Below are 21,354 nucleotides of genomic sequence, written 5' to 3' on the forward strand. Positions count from 1 at the left end.
CTGACCCTGAATCAGATGATGAGGAGCAAAATTCTACTTCCTATATAAATAACAGCCTAGCCACCTTGTATCATGATGGATTCATTCTTGTCAGGATCACAAGCTGCCAAAAGCAAGTAACTGCTCCTTGACCAGCGTGGAACATAACACCCTCTACTCAATGTAAAGGTTCTCTCTTACTCTTTGCTCAGAAAACAGTTTACTTGTATCCAAAATTGAAAGATTTCTCACTTTGTGCCAAGATAAAATTCTTACATCACAGAGGGCTTTGTCACTTGTATATAATGAGAAAGTTGCTTAAACCGAGTGCTTTTAAATGTTTTCTTCCCACTGCTGATTAGGTAGAATCAAATGAGGTAGAGTAGGAAGACAATTCTCAGTGGAGCAGAGGCATTTGTGTACATCTGATGAAGCCTATCACTGGCTGACTTTCATTGAGGATTATCCCTTCAAAGACAAGGGCAGAGCAAACAGCCTTAGATTGCAGAGACAGTGTCTCTCTTTGAAGCAAATGGCAGGCATGCCTACTACCTGGAATAAAAAGAGGAACTTTCTCTAGGTCAGAAGGAGATTCATGCCTTATGCTTTTATAAAAAGCTCAGATTCCTTAAATATTGGTTTCTTCTTTTCTAAAACATCCATGGGCAGGCATAAAGGTGCCTCTGGGGACTTGTAGCAAATGTGTCAATACTTACACTTCTTACTTTCCTATGATATATATATATATATATATGCATATATGTGTATATATATGTGTGTGTGTGCATACATGTATAAATTATATGTGTACACACACACACACATATATATATATTCAAATCTCTGGTATAGGCATCCTATATCCTTAATCACTGTAGGAATTTTCATCCTATTGCTCACTTCAAGTAAGCTTACAATATTGGACTGATGGTCATACTTGATACAATGTATTTACTCCTTAGCTAAATTGAAAAGAGCAGGAGGGCTGACACTATTGCTAAATATAGGTCAAGATGTTTTCCTCCATACTTGATGACCTAAATTCAATACCCAGAGCCCATATGGCGGAAAGAGAGAACTGACTACTGTGTGCTGTGTTCTACCTCCACACTTATTCTGTAGTGCCCTCATAGACCATGCACATTCAGTCACACAGAAAGAAATGAATATAAAAAATGTTTTCAAAAGTGGGTTAACTCGGTCTTCAGAATCCCTACCAGGTACTGCTATGGTTAAGTATTTGTAGCCTCTAACATTAATACATTGAATCCTACCTTTGGAGGTAATGATGATAGAAAGGGTTCCCCTTGGGAGGTGATTAGGGAATTATGGCCTCAGAACTCAGGATGGTGCTCTCATATAAGGGATCTGAAAGAGGCCGTTTGTCCTTTTTATTATGAGAGGACACAGCTGGAAGACAGTATCTATAATTCAAGAAGTGTCCTTCTCCAGACACTGCGTGTACTGCTCTGAACTTTACAACCTTCAGAACTATAAAAAATGTCTATTTATAAGCTATTAAGAATATGTGCTTATATAAATATGTGTAAATAAATTTCTAAATAATTGCTAAAGGCAAGGAAGCTGAAGCATAGCTAAGTCCAGTCCTTTCTATATCTAACATATTCTACTGAGTTTATTATTTCTAAAATCAGCTAGAATTCATTCATTCAAGAGCTGATATTGGCATGAGAATACCTTAACTTTATATTTTTTATATCTATCTCCCTAGAAAATAAATATGTTCCATGAACAATTTATATTGGTTGAGATTGAGAATATTTAGAGTACTACCTAATGATGCTAAAAGGACATCATCCACTCCTCAGAATTAGTGGGTGTTTGCTAATACCTGTGGTGTGATAAAGATACTGAAGAATTAGATTCATTTTGTATCTTAACATGTGGCTCTTAGCTAAGAAAAGAAGACATGTAAATCAAATACTTTTTTCTTTTTGTTATTTTTTATTATAATTTGAAATTATATATTGTAATTCAGATTACATCCTGATTGTTATCCCCTTCCCACCTTCCCTTTCCCTTTTGCCTTATTCCCCTTCCCTAGACCTCCTCCAGCACCATATGGCCACAGTCTGTCAGGTCTCATCTGTATAGCCTGCTTGCTTTCTCTTTGTTCGGCTGGACTTCCCCCAACAAAGGAAAGTGATCAAATTGGGGGGCACCAGAGCTCATGTCAATTGTCTCATCCCACAGTAAATTGCTGCACTGAATTGTACAGGGATGAGTTAAAAGAATGACATATATGTAGGACCAGGTGTTTTGAAGACATTTCACCACCATTCTGTTGATGAGAACATTCTATTGATGAAAGATAGGACAAAATACCTCACTTGTATTAAAGTGAGTGCTTTGATCTTCCTTGGAGAACAGTTCATTTCCGAGACTTGTCACCTGCTGCATGATGGTAATTTTTCTAGATACATCAAAAGTACAAATTTTGCATGTATAATGTGCCATTCAGGGACTCACTAGATATATTCCTTTTGCTTAAAGAAAATGGTAAAGATTACTATAGTACGGCACTCAAAATCAATATTGCAAGATCCATAGTATAAGTCATTGCACCATAATTATATCATCAAATACATGGAAATTCTAAAATATGACCATAACAGAATCAAAACAAAGTATTCCTATACAGAAAACTACCATCTTCAGTTTGGGAGATAGGTAAGAACACAGACCTTCATCCTGCTCTGGTGTTCAAATTACTGCTCTAAGATCTCAGTCTTCAGCTTACCAAAAACATTTATGAATCTGCAAGGTTACATCCTAGACCTATAGCAATTCACACCTTATATCTAAATCAAGATATAACTTGTTTTTCATTAAATTGGAGAATGGCATATCCTGGAGGCACATGAGTAAAAATAATCCTCTCACTTCTTTAATTGTAGTAAGAAAATGACATGCCAAAATAAAATTTTAAAAGCCTCTCTATAACATTAAGTTATGGAATAAGAGGAGCTGAAAAATCAATTGTTTTTTACACTCATGAGTTTAAAGATTAGAAAAAAGAAGCATTTTTAACTTAACTTTTGTGCTGTTTCTTTCTTTTTTACACTTACATCTTGATCATAACCCCCTCCATCCTTTCCTCTTGATCTCACCTTCCCTCGCTCTTCCCACTATTTTTCCCTGCCCTACTCCTCAGAAAAGGTGAGCCTCCATCACCACCAACCCACCCCAGCACATCAAGGCCTGAGGACTGCCTAGGCAGGTCTGCCTAGGGGCAAGTGATCAAAAAGTAGGCAACAGAGTCCATGTCAGAGACAGCCTCCACTCCCCTTACTAGGGGACCAACACAAAGCTTGAACTGTCCATTGGCTACATCTGTGTAGGAGGCCTTGCATGGTCCTTCATTGATGCTTTAGTCTCTGCAAGTCCCCCTGGGTCCTGGTTTGTTGGCTCTGTTGGTCTTCTTACAGAGCTTCTATCCCCTCGAGGTCCTTCTATCCTCCCCCTCCCTACTTTTGTACGAGACTCCCTACGCTTTGCCCAATATTTGGCTGTGAGTCTCAGTATCTGTTTTGATGTGCTTCTGGATGGAGCCTCTCAGAAGACAGTTATGCTATGCTTCCTTCTGCAAGCATAGCAGAGTATCATTAATAGTGTCAGGTGTTGACTCTCTCCCATGGGGTGGATCTCAGGCTGGGCTGGGCATTGGCTGAACAGTTCCTCAATCTCTGCCTTGTCTTTATCCCTGCACATACTGTAGGCAGGGTATATTTGGGGTTGAAGTTGTTTTGGGTAGATTAATGTTCTCCTACCTCCACTAGGAGTCTAGTCTAGTTAGAGGGTGTCTCTTCTCTCTGCAGGCCCTCTGTGTTAATTTAATTTTATGTAACATGCTAAGAATAAAAGAAAAACTTGAACATATTGGTTTAGGAAGATGTTTATGTTCAATATTTCTGCTTTCTCACTGCACAGGGATTTAAAAGAACATTAAAGGCTTTTTCTCTATGATATTTAGTCTCTCTCTCTCTCTCTCTCTCTCTCTCTCTCTCTCTCTCTCTCTCTCTCTGTGTGTGTGTGTGTGTGTGTGTGTGTGTGTGTGTGTGTGTGTGTCTACATTTTGAATGGGAAGGAATGATGGAGTTGAAAAATAGTGACTGGGAGGAGCTGGAGAAAGGAAAAGCAGGGCAAACTGACCAATTCTCTTTTGATTAAAAACATATAAATAAAAATTGAAGACAAAATGAAAAAGTCTTGAAGTCACCACTGATCCTTGTCCCCATGTATGCTACCAAAATGAAACTGCAAGCAATTAGTTAATATGAAAAGGCAATTTGAAAATGAAAAGTAATATCCAAAAATGAGGTGGTGCTATTAAATGTTCTAACAATAAAAATGAGCCCATCACACTACACTGGGAACAGATCCTGATTTGGAATGGAAACCTGGGTCATTTTTAACTAGGAACTCTTATGGGTTCGGACTTTCAGTCAGAGTCATTTAAGTCAGCACACCATTTTATTCTGATGAATTTTAATGTTTTCTTTATGAGGGGGGCCTTATTTTCAGTTTCTTGACATATTTTGGAGTCCCATTCACTCAGCATTTTCCCTCTACTCGCAGGGCTATATATACTCCAAGCAACAATCACATCAAAAAGTAAATATAAAAAGCAAATGTCTACTTTGCCATTAAAAGTCAAAATATGATTTTAAAAACAAAATCCAAAAGTATATCTTTAAACAGGAATGCAATTAATTCCCGTGGCTTCCAGAATGTTGGGTAGAAGAGTCTGTATAAAACAAAGACTGCAAAGAGTGAGCCCTTCTTCAAACCCAGGTCATCAGCTCACAGCTAATTTCCACTCCCTTAAACCCAGCATGACTCCCTGCAAGGAGGACAGCAGTGCTAACTCAGTGATGTGACCTCCTTTACCTGAAGCTATCATTTCCCTTCTGGGAAGCAAAGCAACATGTGCAGACATCCCTGGATGCTGCTTCACCTGCCAGCTTAGTCCGCATCAATTACAAAGACCCCCTGAGGAAACACAGCCTGTGTCTGTGTTTAAATTCTCTAGCACCCGCTCTATTAATTACTGCAACAATTAGTGATTCTGTTACCAGTGTAAGCTGATTCTTAATCTCCTTCTGTGTGTGAACAATCAAATTAGGATAACACATTTGGTGTGATAAAAGCCGATCACTTTGTTTTTAGCAATAGTTTTTCTAATTCACATCTTCTAGGCAGGAAGCAACCACTGAGCAGCAGCCCAACCACTTGTTTGTTTCTTTTCAGATAAGATCTTGCTCTCTGGCTCAAGGTGAACTTTCTGTTTAGCCCAGGATAAACTCAGACTTAAAAACTTCCTTCAGAAAACTGGCCCCAAATATCTACATTCACTCAGCAGTCATTGCAGAGTGTAATTACTTTTCTATTAAACTATGACATAGACCCACTCAGACAAGAAGGAAAGCATTTTCTCCTTCAAAATGTTAATAAGTCTGAATCTTAAGTCATGATTAAAGTGTGTGTTAACATACTTACTGTTTCCCCTCTGACAGTTCAACATAACAAATATTTTAGCTTTAGTTTTGCTGAAAATGAGTTTCCATACTTGTGTTTCTTTCTTCACCTGTACACTCTCTTACAAAGAAGAAAATAACCAAATATATGCATGAGAAATTGTAAGAATATCTACTCGTGCTGCTGCAGTGCAAGGGACATAAAATCCAAGCAGTAATCACTTGGCTGCTTCTGGAAGAGCAAGTCTTGGAAAGCAGGGTTCATGGTCCACAATCACCGCAAACCCTAGTGAGCTACAGTTTGCTCTGTCTTCCATTTCTCCTCCCTTCCTCTTCATTTTCCTCTCCATTCCCTCCATACTAGAACAGCAGAGCTTCAAACAACCGAAAGTTATATTGAAGCTCGTATCTGTTGCTACATCTCAGAAGATTGTTTTTCATTGGTTAAGAGTTGTAGTTCAAAAAAAAAAGTTAAGTAATTCCTTGCTCAGAGAATAATGAGTTTTAAAATCTGGAAACTGAATAAGGAAAGAAATTTAAATTTCATGTGTGTGTGTGTGTGTGTGTGTGTTTCTGTTTCTGTTTGTGTGTGTGCATGTTCAGTGATGAGTATGAGATAAATTGTGTGTCTGTGTCTGTGTGAATATGTGTGCATGCTTGGTCATGAGTTCACGAGTGTGAGATAAGTTTTGTGTGTGTGTGAGTGTGTGTGTGTGTGTGTGTGTGTGTGTGTGGTGTATGCTTGAGCATGCACCGACACCTGCTCCTGCACCGTGCACACATGTATTTGCATGAACTAGGGCTTCATGCAAGAAATCAGAAGAAGAATATGAAGAAGAAGAGGAGGAGAAGGAGGAGGAGAGAGGGTGGGAGGGAGGGAGGGACAAAGGAAGAAATCAAGAAAGAGAAAAAGAAAGAAAAGGAAATACCCTGAATATGGCTGTTAACTACATAACTAGATATAGAAGATCTCAGGAAAGTCATCTTGCTTTTCTTATCTGCCTTTATATGCCACCATGAGTTTGTCTACCTGTTGGCAAGTTCATCTCACCTATAGCTGCCTTTATTCTTCCATTCTTCACTCACATTGGAACCCTGGACAAAAGACCACTGGCTCTCCAGGAATCCTCAATATCAAATGAAAGGTTCTAAGGCATTTGACCTACCAATACTCAGCCCCTCCAGTGTGAAAATACTCATTATTGGATGTGTGTGGTGGTATAAATAGACAGATACGTGCTTATATCCATCTCCATATATTATACATGTATATACATTACATTGGTTCTGTTTCTCTAGAAAACCTTAATAATATAGATATCATTACGTATATATATAAAATTAGTATTTATTTCATCATATACATCATTACTATATATCATTTTTATCAATACATATCATTAATATACATATATGTACACATATGCATATACTTTTGCTCTGTTTTGTTTTATCTCTGGTTTATTGAGACAGGGTTTTTCTGTGTAGCCTTGGCTGTTTTGGACTCACTTTATAGACCAAGCTGGCCTCAAACTCACAGAGATCTGCTTGTCTCTGCTTCTGCAAGTACTACAACTACTAATTTGTGCCACCATGCCCCAGACCCAGCTATATGCATACACGTTTATGTAGATAGTTCTTAGTTTACAATGATTTTAAGAGGTAGAGATATGTTCTCACACAAGGTTTCTTAGGTCATACATACAATCTCCGCTCTGACTTACTTCCATACTTTTTTATCAACAAATGAGAAAGATATGATGAAAATATGATAAGGAACAAATTTACCCTAATCTAAGGAACAATCTCATAGACCAAATAAAAAGACAAATGGCTCATGGACAGAGTCCTGTGATATTAACACTGATCTTTAAGAGGCTTAAATGAAATTGAGGAATAATTTGCAGTAAATGTTGAGTAAGAAGATGTTTAAGTATCACTCATCTGCAGAAACTCTTTCTTAGTATGTCCTCAATCTTTTCAAAAGCATCTACTACAGGCTACTTCTCCTTGACTTACCCATATTATGATAAAATAATAGAACAAAATAATATATTAAAATTCAAAACTATACTATAGTAGATTTCAAAACCTACTTCTTGGTGTGTATGGTTCATTATTTCATTTATGTATGGACCAGCACTGAATTAAAAAACAGCTTCTATATCTTGTTTTGGTTCATTTCTAGTTCATTGATTCTTATTTTGATATTACAAAAATTTGACACATAATTTTGTGCATGTCACAATAGGCAATGATCAGAAACCATCTAGTTTTCTTTTTCCCAAACTAAAATCCTGCCAAAATCAGAGAGTGGATACAATGTACCAAATATATAATTTATACTGGAAAAGGTCATAATATACTGTCACTTATATAGATCTTGATTTGGGACAACATAATGGAAGATCAGTTCCAACAGGATGAGATCCAAAAAAAAAAAAAAAAAGCTACTGAAAAAGCTAACAGTTGATGCATTTGACCATCCCCTCTTAAAACAATGTTAAAAGTTAACCAGTAATTTTAATTTAGTTAGATTATATTCAAATCATTGAGATAAATAACTTCTACCCCTTAAGTAGATTTTCACTAATGTAGCAATTTTGACATAAGAAAATCACCATAGCTCTTTCTATACACTTAGCTCTTAAATAATCAAGATCACAGCATAATCATCAAGTTAAAAAATCATTAACTGATTAATGATTAAGTTTTAAGAATGTGCTAGTATGCCATAGATGCTGGTCTATAAAATTATCTTGTCACTGGAAGCTGCTACTCATGCACTCTAGACAAGAATTTAGACTTTACATCAAAAGAAAGAAAGGAGAGAGGAAAGGGAAGAATGAGGGAGGGAGGGGGGAGGGAAGAGAAAATGGAGGATGGCATGAAGGGAGAGGGGGAGGGAAGGAGAAAAAGGAAAGAGGAGGAGAGGGAGAGACAGAGACAGACAGAGATACAGACTGAGAAAGTTTATTAATAATTCGGAGGTAGAGGAAGAAGAATCTTATGTCCAATGCTAGCCTGAGCTAGATGATAAGCTTCCTGTAAAAAAAGAAAGAGAAAAAGAAAGGAAAAGGAAAATATAATGAGTATGTAGTGACCTTTCCCATAAAGTATATATTAAAAATAAAAATATATGTATTCATAATAAAAATAATAAAAATGAATGGCTACAAAAAAAAAAAAAAACAGATTGTCAGTAAAATTAATTAAAAGGTTAGAAAAGAAAAGAGAATTGCATTGTGAAACCATCCAAACTAATGTTTCTCATAAGAACACAAGAAAACAAAAGAAGCCCTGTTGAGGGATTCGTTATGTTCTTTCACTAAACAGTGTGAGAATGACTGACATGGGTTAGGATCAGAATGGAGTTGAAGCTAATACATTCCGTGACAATTTTCTTCTATCTTCTGAGATTTCTGAGTGCACAGTTCAACTGATTTAATTGGATGAAACATACATCATAGAAGGAAAGAAAAGAAGTATTTCCTGACAGCATTTAGGAGATAAAGTGAGTCTAGGACCAAACCTCCAGAGAATCAATTATTGATTTCTAGATTTAAACATCTGTGTGAAACATTTTCATTAAAGAAAGTAAATGTAGATGAAAACAGCTGTTTTCTCCTGTTACCATTCAAATTCAGTACCTTGCCTGACCCAGTCTCCATGATGAAGTGTGTGCTGTAATATGTGACAACATTTGTGACAGCCAGAGAGCAGCTCTGCCCAGTCAATCGTCATGGCGGCTTCTTCATCATCACATGCATTAGCAGGCCGTTCAAAGAGAGAAATCATGGCTGCTGTGAAAACAATTGCTTGAACCTTGGACCATTGAAAGAGAGACAAACATAGGCAGGGTAAGTGCTGTTCAGCAGGTCTATGTCCTTCTAATATTAACAAGGAATGGATTATGAGTTAGGAAGATTTTCCCCAATATTACTTAAAGCATGGAATCAGTGACAATAGAAGTTGGGTGGGAAAGTGGTTTCCAAGCATAGCTTTTCATTTTAAGAAGGACTTGACATGGAAAACAGTAAGAATGGGAGCATTCACAGTCATGAAAGAGAATCGATTATACAAGTCTCTTCAGTGTCTGTCACACCCCAATGTCATTGAGTAGGTAATGATTTCTCTCATCTAAGGTGTAATTCAGTAGAAGGAGAAGTGTCTGTATCCAATGTCACAGGTTCAATATTACCACCTTTCATATTTCTGTTCCTTTGTCATGTTGTATAAAAAATGAATACTCGTTTAGCCAGCTGACATGGGACATCTCGCAAATCAAAACAACTAATTTGAAAGTCTCATGAAAAGGAAATTTACTTAATGATAACTATTTATTCCTTTTCAGATCTAATAAATTAATCATTTCATAATGTAAGCTTGTAAGGTTTTAAGTTCTGAGACCAGAAGATCATAATGAAGGTTTGCATTTTTTAAGTAAAGTGTGGAATTGTAGTACCACCCATCTCTTCCATGTCTAATGGCTGTTAAGTCATAATGTATAACATAGAAAACATTTGAATTTCAAGGCATTTGAATTTCTACTTTGAGTTACAGTTTGAGGATTAAATCCTTATTGTGAAGTCTTATTTTCTCCTCACTTACCTTTCCAGTTATATCCCCAAAAGAAAGAATGGATTCTCTGGGATCAAGAGGATTATACCAATAATCCATGCAGATAGGAGTTCCTTTCAGGCCTTGGAGTTTGTATTGACAAGGAAATTGTTCTTTGGACAGTAGATCATAGAAACAAATCTCTTTGCTTGTAAAAGCCACTGCAATCTAGAGTAACCAAGTAGAAAATCAAAGGATATTTGTGGTGGATTTAGAGAAATTGTTATATGAAGCAGGCATGAAAATCAAATTTCCAAATGAGACATAGTTTCCTGTTAGCCCTTAGGGGTGATATAAAAGTACGAATAGCAGCAAAAATTCTAATATTGGGCTTTATTTAAAAAAAAAAAAAAACACTTTAATCTTGAAAGACATTTGAGAACCCTTTCTTTCCTATTTTAATCCTACATCCACCAGCATCCTCCATTCCTAGGGATATTGACAGTTAATCACATACAAAATGAAAACGATATGAGCCATTATTTGTGATGTCATTTTAAGACACCCAAGCAAATGGCCTTGGAAAGTGAGTATTTCTGCTCATATGCCTTTCCTGGTAAGATGGGAGGCATCAAAGATGGATGTGGCTCTCTGTCACTGCTGGTGTTGCACTTGATACTGTCCAGGGCTTCCGCCTCATCATTTTCTAGTCTCTTTCATAAGTAGAAAGTGTACTTGTAAAGATTTTGTACCTTGTTAACATTTTCCAGAGAAACCAAACTTGTCACCCACAGGTATTTGAGTTTGGTGGCATCTGAAGTGATAGGAAGTGCTTCTTGCAACTTTAAGTTCTCGCCCCAGATTCCTACTAAGCCTTCTTTGCTAATAGTCAAGTAACGACTTGAACTTTTTAAGAAAACAACTTTCTGGATGGTGTCCTTGTGTTTTCCTGGGAGAAACTCCAGGTCCTTCCATTGGGTAACCACAGTGGCCTTGGCTCTTTCATCTCTTTCATACAGTGATAGAAGTATAAATGAAGTCAGCTTGTCCCAATCAATGAAGCCATCTCGGGCCACATCCACTTTGTCAAAGAGATCTCCATATTGTTCCTTTGTACCCCAACCCACAGTCTCTGTCATCTTCTGTATGAACTCTTCCCTGGGCATACAAATGCTTTGCCTTGGATCCTGGGACTAGAAGTGGGAATAGACAACAGAAAACTTGTCACAGAGAGATCATTGTGCTATCTCAGGTTGAATTAATCAGCAATTCTTGCATCATGGAAAGAAAAGCATCCTCTATTTTAGAGTGTTACTATACTTACATGAATTTGGACAGGAGGGACAAATAATTTATAGTGCTAGAAGCTACATCTCGATTACAAATGTTAAGGCAGGAGAGCTAGAGAACAGGTGTTGACAGAAACAGGGATGGCAGAGATGTGTGGCATTATCCACAAAGCTGAGAAGGGCAAGGTATGGATTCAGAAGGAAAGCAATCCTGAGAAAAACCTTTTTAGCCCAGTAAATCCCATTTGGGGCTTCTGACCTCCAAACCATAAATCAAAGTAATGGCATATATATGCATCTAAGTTTGGGGTAATTTTTTATAGCCGTGACAGAAAGCTAATATAGAGGTTTAATAGAAGAATGGATAAATCCATGGAAAAGCTTGATAGATCCAGTGAAACTGCAACATGATAAAATTTTAATTCACAAGAAATCTACTTCTGTAAGCACAGTATTCTAAGACACTGCAACTATTGTTATGCTCCATAAAGTGTCTGCAAATGATAAGTTAACAGATACTAAAGCATGGCTCCCACACAAAACACAGGGCTGATTTCTACAAATCTCTAGGCACCCCATTCTCATAAGGTGCTATTTCATCATTTTATTTTATTGTATTTCTATTGAAAAACACATTACTTCACATTATTGTTACACATTCCTAACTGAATTCAGGACCAACTGCATTGTACTTTGTGTTGGAATGAAGTAATTATGTGGGTTTTTTTTTTTTTTTTTTGGAATATTCCAATATTCTTGACTTTGGGAGCATTAGTAACACTTCACAACTGTACTCAGGGTCCATCTTAATTAGCAAATCATAACCAAGTAGGATTGAAAGAAAGAAGGGAGAGAGGAAGGAAGAGCGGGCAGGAGAGAAAATTAGAAAAGGAGGACAGAAGGAGAAAGTGAGGGGGCAAGGGAGAGGAGAGAGGAGGAAGGGAGAAAGGAAAGAGAGAAACAGAGATAGAGGGGAGTGGAAAATGTGGCTCTATGGAGATGGAGAAAACAGAACTTCCGTGTGGTAGTGTCAGAGCTAGAAGGAGGTGCCAGAATGTCAACTTCCTTTGACCTTGTTTGTGAGTCTGAGAGACCACTATTTTTACTATTCTTTACACCCCTAGGAAGAGCCAAGACAATGCTGTGAGCAGTAATTTGTGGTTTACTAAAACTGTGGGGTGGAAAGCAAATCCACACTCTACAGTCACTTCAAGTAAGAAGAGACTTTAATATCAATAAGTAGGATTTGTGGTGAAGGAATCAACTTTCCAGATGAGGGAATCAAGAAGTGAGAATACATTTAGTATATGAGGTATTTTTAAAAATAATTTTGTTTGCCATGTGTCAATGTCATTTGTTCTCACCATCCCCCCCACCTTTCTCGTGCACATTTTATTCTGGGCCCATCCATACGTAAGAATTATCATTGCTTTGCCTTAACCTGCCCATTTGTGAGATGGGTATATCAGTGTCAGTCATAGCAGCATTTTTATGAAGAATATATTAAGTATTATAGTATAAGAATAGATCATGGTAATCAGTTGGATAATATTTGTTTAGACTTTTAGCTAACTAAATTAGCTTTCAGAAAAAAAGTTATATTGAATGTTTTGACAGCCATAACCCATCAATCATTCACGAGATTATTTTTAGTCTGGAAGGTTTAGATAGATGAAATGTTTGAAGGCTCATATTTTTAGCATAAGCAAAGGTAACTGCATCTAAATGCCCTCCATTGGAGACAAAGTTGAAAACTGTTTCATTTTAAAATTAGGAAATTGTGATCTTTATTTGTAAGATGTTACACAGAATAGCATGCACTACCTGCCCATATTGTTAGCTTATTGATAAACCATTTTAAAGCAGACCTTCAATGTGTATTCTACAAAATAATAACTGCATTATATTGCTATGAACAGAAAAAAAATCACTCTGATAATTATAGAAATAATTTTATTTTGTGCCTTAAAAGATATATGATTACAAAGCTAGCATAAATAATAAGTTACGTTCCCTGAAGTAGTGTAAGTAATAAGCTGCATAAAAATTTCTGCACATTGATAATTCCAACATGTACTCAGAGAAGAAAAGAAAACTAGTCCAGATTATGAGCCTGACAAAAAGGCATAGAGGTATGTATGCCATTCTTTATGGTTCCAATAGTAATGATCCACTCATAACCTGTTTGGTTTAAGTTTAAAAATAAAACTTTTTTTTTTTTGCTTTTACACAAATCTTTGTTTAAAATGCTGTGCTTGCCATCCTAATATTAGCTCCATAAAATTGTATTGTGAGGGTTTGTGTTTATAAATTCTATGTCAACTTGAATAAGTTGACATGATATCATGTATACACAGATAGCATCTAAGATAATGTGACACATGTATAAATTCAATAAATGTAAATTATCTGCTAAAAAGCTTAAATTAGTTCCTACTCAAAAGAATTAATGGGCCTATAATTATATAATTTAATAATGATATCTATTTAGTGGTCTAAACATACAGACAGATTTTTTTTGTCTCTTTCATTAATGACTGATGTCTAAGAATTTAACTGAGTGTTTATGTATTTGTGTGTGTGTATTTATGTGTGTGTGAAATTTTGAAGTATAAATTACTGTTAATTTTAGTAAATTATCTTCTCTCTAAGGAGTGGCCTGCTGAAAATTGAGTAAATATAAGAGATTTACCAGAAGATCAAAATATGTGTAGAAGGCCCAAACAACAGAATAGCCTGAAGCTCTGTGCCATGGATATTTATCGTTGTGATGACAGAGGCGACATCTGAGCTAAAAGCGAATCATACTCTTTCAGCTGCTCTTCATCAGAAGTACAAATAGCAAGTGTCCCTTGGTGAGCTTGGTAAAAGCAAAGTTTACCTAGTCCTAGAAACCATCACTTTCACTGTACAAAATCAATATTTCACTAATGGGAGCAGCCATGTCTTCTGCCTTTTGAGTCACTTCTGATGCTCTACAAAGTCAGAGGAGGTCCTCATTCTGGACTCAGGAAATAACTCCATGGACCAGAATCTAAGATAACTCCTTAATCTGTAAACGTTTGGACATACTATGATTTTATTGTTATAATTACTGAATTTTAGTGTACTCAGTACCATCACACACACACACACACACACACACACACACACACACTTGGTTAACTTGTTTAAATTTATGACTGAATCTAGCAGGTTGTTATTGGCAAGTTATAGTGTTCCTGGGGGGGGCGGTGAAACTCTAGTAAGAACTGTATTAAAACCTGTTAATTATGTTAAACATCAATTGTTATTGTTGTGGATGCATCGTATAGAAGCTAAATTTGTAAGCATATATTTATTATAGACAGGGAAATATTACAGATCTGGGGATTTTATTTAATTATAAAACAATATTAAATAATTAGTTCACTTTCTTTTAAGTGAAAATTGAGTGACTGTAGCTCTAATAAATCTGTCCTCATAAGAGAAATTGTTAGTTTATAGTTTGAAAGTTAGACCCTCAGATAAAACTGTTTCATGATGTAATTAAAAACACATCTTTTTACCCCTTTTCGCACCTGGCCTAGCATTCTTGATCTAAAATGATGATGATGATGATGATGATGATGATGATGATGATATAACCTCTCTGAACATCTTTACTAGTTTATATAAATTAGATAAAACTTATATACAACTGGAAAACATATAACATTTTAAATTATTTGCCATGTTTATTTCCTAAGAAAACATCCAGGTACTGACTTTAGTTCCTATTCTGAGAACTCCCACAATACATGTCCATACACTCAGAATGCCCCTTGATTTTCTCACTTGGAACAACTTTATCCTTAAGAAAATCTGTCTTTCTAAATATATTTCAAATAAAGAAAATTATAAAGATTATTTTATTATAATATTTATAAAAACTGAACTCTAGAGCTCAGTGTTAAACTATTAAAAATGGCATCCTTTTAAAAAACCTGATATCCTTTTGGCAATAAGAAAAGATTATGTATTTTTATAACGACTAAAAATTTATTTTTTTCAAAGCAGGAATCAAAATTACTATGTATTATGTACCAAATGGCATCCTACCATGTACAAAAAAGAGATGTATAGATTACTGAATTTCATTTGATTTTTCTACTTACCTAGAAGCTATATCTCCAAAATGTACACTTCATCTTTAACACCATAATAGTCTAAGGATCCTTTATTAATAAACATTTATACTATTTTCAATGTGCTGGTTTTATATAAACAGACCTACATATACATCTTAGATATAATTAATTCTTAAGAAAAATTTTCTAGACACTGTCAATAGAACAAAACCACAACCTATAGACTAGGAAAAGATCTTCACCAACCCTACATCTGACAGAGGGCTAATATCCAAAATATATAAATAACTCAAGAGACACTAGTCCAGGGGGTACGTCCCCATGAAAAACTTTACCTACCAGGAAAGTGGGTCAGAGGGGAGGACATCCTATTGAGACTTTAGGTGTGAGAAGCCTGGGAGAATGAGGAAATAGAAGGATCCAGAGGGTCCTGGAAAACTACAGGAGGGTCTGGGCCCTGGGGTCCTCCTCAGACTATGGCACCAGCCAAGGAAAATATAGACAGTAAACTTCGAACCCCTACCCAGACTAGCTGATAGACAGGACATTCTCCACCGTTAAGTGGAGAAGGAGATCTGAGTTTTACATAAACTCTGGTGCCCCATATTTGACCATGTCCCTTGGATGGGGATGCCTGGTGGCACTCAGAGGAAGGATAATAGGTCACCAAGAAGAGACTCGATACCCTATGAGCATATGCAGGGGGAAGAGGTCTCCCTCAGTCACAGACATAGGGGAGGGGAATAGGGGGGGAAGCGGGAGGGAGGGAGGAATGGGAGGATACAAGGGATGGGCTAACAACTGAGATGTAATATGAATAAATTAATAATAAAAAAAGGAAAAAATAAAAGAATAAAAATAAAAATAAACAAATAAATAACTCAAGAAAGTAAACACCAACAAACCAAATAACCCAGCTGAAAAAGTGGGTTACAGAACTAAAGAGAGAATTCTCAATAGAGGAATCTCGAATGACCCAGAAGCACTTAAAGAAATGCTCAACTTCCTTAGTCATCAGGGAAATGCAAATCAAAAAGACTCAAGAATTCTATCTTACACCCCTCAGAATGGCTAAGATCAAGTGACAGAATATGCCAGTGAGGATGAGGAGGAAGAGGAACACTCCTCCATTGCTGGTGGGAGTGCACACTTGTACAACCAGAGAAATCAATCTGAAGGTTTCTCAGAAAATTGGAATTAGTTCTACCTGAGGACCCAGATATACCACTCCTGAGCATATACCCAAAAGATGTTCCACTTTACCACAAGACATTTGCTCAACTATGTTCATTGTAGCCTTAATCATATTAGCCAGAAAGTGGAATCAACCTAGATGTCCCTCAACTGAAGAATGAATAAAGGACCTGTGGTACATTTACACAATGGAATGCTACTCAGCTGTTAAAAACAAGGAATTTATGAAATTTTCAAGCAAATGGCTAGAACTAGAAAAGATCCTCCTACAAAGAAAGAAAGAAAAGAAAAGAAAGCTGGGCAGTGGTGGTGCATTCCTTTAATCCCAGCACTTGGGAAGCAGAGGCTAGCGGATCTCTGTGAGTTCAAGGACAGCCTGGTCTACACAGTAAGACTAGGACAGCCAAGGCTACACAGAGAAACCCTGTCTCAAAAAAACAAAAATAAAAAAAAAAGATCCTCCTGAGTGAGGTAATCCAGACCCAGAAGGACATACATGGTATGTGCTTGCTTATAATTGGATACCAGCCATACAGAAAGAATAGCCATGCTATAATCCACAGACCCAAAGAAGCCAAGGAGAGCCTAACAGAAGATTCTTGCATCTCACTCAGAACAGGAAATACAATAGACATCCAAAGCAGACAATTTGAACAAACTAGGTGGGAGATGGAAGGATAATGGGAGTGGGAATCAGATGGGCAGAGAAAGGAGAAGGGCAGATGAGAAAAACAGAGAGAACAGGCATAAGGGAGGATCCTGGGAGTCTATGGGAGTGACTCAAGCCGAGACTCCAAGCAACAAATGTTAAGGAGCATAAAGTAGATACCTCCAGTAGCCAGATGGAACTCCCAGTAGAGGGAGAGGGACACCAACCCCCACATAAAACTTTCTACCTAAGTTTGTCCTGTCTACAGGTAGTGTAGCAGCAAAGATGGATCAAAGATTGAGAAAATGGCAAATGAGAGACTGCCCCAGCTTGAGACTCGCCCCCCACACAGGAGAGGGTAGACCACTGTCACTATTACTGATCCTCTGCTAGCTTGCAGACAGGACCCTGGCATAGCTCTTTTGAGAGGCTTTGGCTGGCAGCTGATGGAGACAGATGCAAAGACCCAAGGCCAAGCAATGGATTGAACTCAGGGAGTGCAGTGGAAGAGTGGGAGGAAGGAAAGAGGGAGCTGGAGGAGTCAATGACACCACAGGAAGACCTACAGAGTAATTTGAACTGGACCCACAGGGGCGCACAGACTGCATCACTAACCAAAGAGCTTCATGGACAGTAACTAGACCTCCTACATATATGTAGTAAATGGGCTGCTTGGTCATCATGTGGATTTCCCTAACAATAGGAGTAGGGGCTGTCTCTGAATTTGCTACCTACTGCTGGGTCACTTTCCCCTAGCTGGGCTGCCTTGTCACTCCCTGGTGGGAGAGGAGTTGCTTAGTCCTGCGGTGACCTGAGATGCCAGGGTGGATTTGTACCAACTGGGGACCCCCTCTTTTCCAGAAGGAAGGAGAGGTGGAGAATAGGAGGTAGAAGTAGGGGTTGGACTGGGAGGAGAGGATGGAGGGGGCTGAGATCAGGATATAAAGTGATTAAACAAACAAACAAATTAATTAATTAATGGAGGAAATATTTTAAGTAATTTTCAGTCATATAGCGAAATATAAGATTATCTATACTGAATACCCTCACCAAAGTAGGGATTTGGTTTTTTTTGTTTGTTTGTTTTGTTTGTTTGTTTGTTTGTTTGTTTGTTTTGTACTCCATTTTTATTTTATTTTTTTAAGGGATTTGTTCTTATAAAGACTCATTAGGTAATGTTTTTTCTTAATTTTTATTAATTTATCCTTGTTACATCTCAATGTTTATCTCATTCCCTTGTATCCTCCCATTCTTCCCTCCCTCCCATTTTCTCCTTATTCCCCTCCCCTATGACTGTTCCTGAGGGGGATTTCCTCCCCCTGTATATGCTCACAGGGTAACCTGCTATCCTTCCTCTGAGTGCCACCAGGTCTCCCTCTCCCGGGACTCTAGAAGAGAGAAACATGGGAGAATAGCAAAGTAGAAGGATCCAAAGGGTCCTAGAAACCTACAAGTAGAACATTATGATAGGCAGATTTGGGCCGAGGGGTCCCGCTCAAACTAAGGCACTAGCCAAGGACAATATAGGTGGTAAACTTTAAACTCCTACCCAGATCTAGCCAATGGACAGAACATTCTCCACAGTTGAGTGGAGAGTGGGGTATGACTTTCATTAGGTAATGTTAAAGCATAACTTTCAGAACTAAAAGCGTTTATATTCTCTCTGGAAAAGGACAATATATTCCCAAAGCAAATACATAACTTCATCCTTTCTGCCAGACATATTTCCTAAGTATAAGAGCAATACTTAATAATTAACCATGTAATATTACTCTTTAGTCCTACGTATGAATTTGCACTACAGATAATAGTGCACATGTAAGTTCAAACCTATGAGGAAAGCACAATCCAGTTTTGTTATAAATCTAGATATTTTCTCTACTGCCAAAGCCTGGTAATGGAAAAGTGTGGTACTGGCCTAAGGTTCATTATCCTTATCCATTCTTGAGTATTTGCCACCAGAACATGGAAATGATGGTAAAATGGTTAGATGATTTACTTCTAATTATCCATTTATGAGTAAATATGCAAGGAGATGTATATCATATACGGCATCAAGGAGAGGTTTGTTTATTTATTCAACAAACATTGAGTATCCATTCCATGCCAACTATTATTATAAACATTCAGCATCAACTTTAAATAGGACAAACAAACTAAATAATCTTCAAATACTTTCTTTCAGTGAAAGGGAAGATATGGCAGTCGTAATGAGTAACACATGCTCCCTAAATTACTAAAAGTAATAAAGTCTAGAATATCATACTCTATTTTTCTTCACATTAAATTCCTTGTGGCACTTGGGCTTGATGATGTTATGTAAATATCAATTTTAAAGAGATCAAAAAGACCTTTCTTTAATTTGTAGGGGTTTTTTCCCTTTTACTGCAGATCACTGGATTCAACAACACTGCTCTTTCTATACAAGAAAAGTTCAATATAGTTAGGTCTCTAAATCTTGTTGTCTCCAGATGCCCTACTTTTATTAAGCATTTCACCAAATTAATATTTTTGTCAGCCACTCTGCATGATTTTTTAATATTCCATTACAGTTGAATGGGCATGTACTATCAAAATGCATTCTCTCTATATCTCTATAATTAAATTTAAAATTAACATGCTGCTTTCTCATGCTTCATTCCATTGTGCTTGCCTCAATTTCCCTTGGTTATAAACCATGCTGGTTATGAATATGTATTACAGTTCACTGTCAGATCCTGTGTATATCTTTGATGCAGAAGATAAGATACATTATTTCAAACCAGATGCAGCCATTTATAACATCCCCTGCAATTTCCATCTGACCGAGAACAGTCGTGACAGACTGAACAGCAGGACATGAAACCAGTTTGATAGATCAGGTTCATAGCTTTCTCCTGCTTCAGTAGTTTAGCTGGTTTCAATTTTCACTTACTATTTGATCGCAGTGATTCAAGGGCTCACCAGTTCAGATGGAATTATCCTATTGTAACTAGCAAAAGCACAGGTCTAGAAATCCTTGCACTTAATTTATCAGTTTACAATAAACTCTATGGTGTTGGAATCAAACTGGAAGTATTATTATGAATTCTTTATTTTAAAAATCTATTGCTCAGTAATTTATAGATATTGATAGATAAATATAAATAAATTAGCTCTGTCAAATAAAAAGGCACAGAGGTAATGCCATACCCAGTAGCAGTAAGGTCATTGTTTCTCAGCTTATGATTGTTTAAATACTATTCTCCAATAAATGGAACTGGGATCTTGAGAAAAATGTCAGACTCCAGGTTTTCAGCAGTAATGACATCTTGCTCTGGAAAAAATAAACGTCTGATAAAGTTAATGGGAAATATTAAGAGGACACAGAAACTGACTCAAAGGAGAAAAACTGTTGAATTTGAGACAAGTTAATCATTAAAAAGAGTAATGCAGGGCAGCACGTGGGAAAGGCAGGTGGATCTCTGAATTTGAGGCTAGCCTGGTCTACAAAGTGAAGACAAAGTTGCAGGACAACCAGGGCTACGCAGAGAAAGTTTGCCTCAAAAATATTCGTAAAGAGTAATAATAATTATAGCTAGTAAGGCGTTAATATGAAATATCAGTACCATGAACCTGTGGTGCTTCTCAGATTAAAGAAAATAGGAGTGAGAAGGGAAAAGAATGAGATAAAGTAGACTTAGGGACAAATGACATCCTTAAAAAAAAAAAAAAAAAAACAAAGATTAACTGAAAACATTTTTCTATTTTTATTTATATAAATTATTCAGATTACATCTCAATTGTCATCCCTTCACTTGTATCTTCCTGTTCCCCCCTCACTCCCTCCTTCACACTATTCCCCTCCCCTAGGCCTATGACAGAAGGGGACCTCCTCCCTGACCATAAGATCACAGCCTATCAGGTCTCATCCAGGTAGCCTGCTTACCCTTCCTCTGAGAAGAGGCTCTCCCAATGAAGGGGGAGTGGTCAAATAGGGGGCACCAGAGTTCATGTCAAAGTCAGTCCCTGCTTTCCACACGATTGTGGAGAATGTGCTGTCCACTGGCTAAATCTGGATAGGGAGTCTAGGTTCACTGCACGCATTGTCCTTGGTT

General features: G+C 37.2%; 1 protein-coding gene across 1 annotated transcript in view; it reads right to left on the reverse strand.

Annotated features, from left to right (window-relative positions):
* Positions 1 to 21,354, reverse strand: part of Wdr49 (WD repeat domain 49) — a 170,123-nt gene that overhangs the window by 124,623 nt on the left and 24,146 nt on the right. Inside the window, exons 2-4 of the mRNA XM_051157307.1 lie at positions 10,790 to 11,230; positions 10,089 to 10,265; positions 9,128 to 9,302 (exon numbers count right to left, since the gene is read on the reverse strand). Coding sequence (XP_051013264.1) covers positions 9,128 to 9,302; positions 10,089 to 10,265; positions 10,790 to 11,230 — 793 coding nt within the window. The remainder of the gene's footprint in view (positions 1 to 9,127; positions 9,303 to 10,088; positions 10,266 to 10,789; positions 11,231 to 21,354) is intronic.

Source organism: Acomys russatus, chromosome 15, assembly GCF_903995435.1.
Source record: "Acomys russatus chromosome 15, mAcoRus1.1, whole genome shotgun sequence".
Lineage (NCBI taxonomy): Eukaryota > Metazoa > Chordata > Mammalia > Rodentia > Muridae > Acomys > Acomys russatus.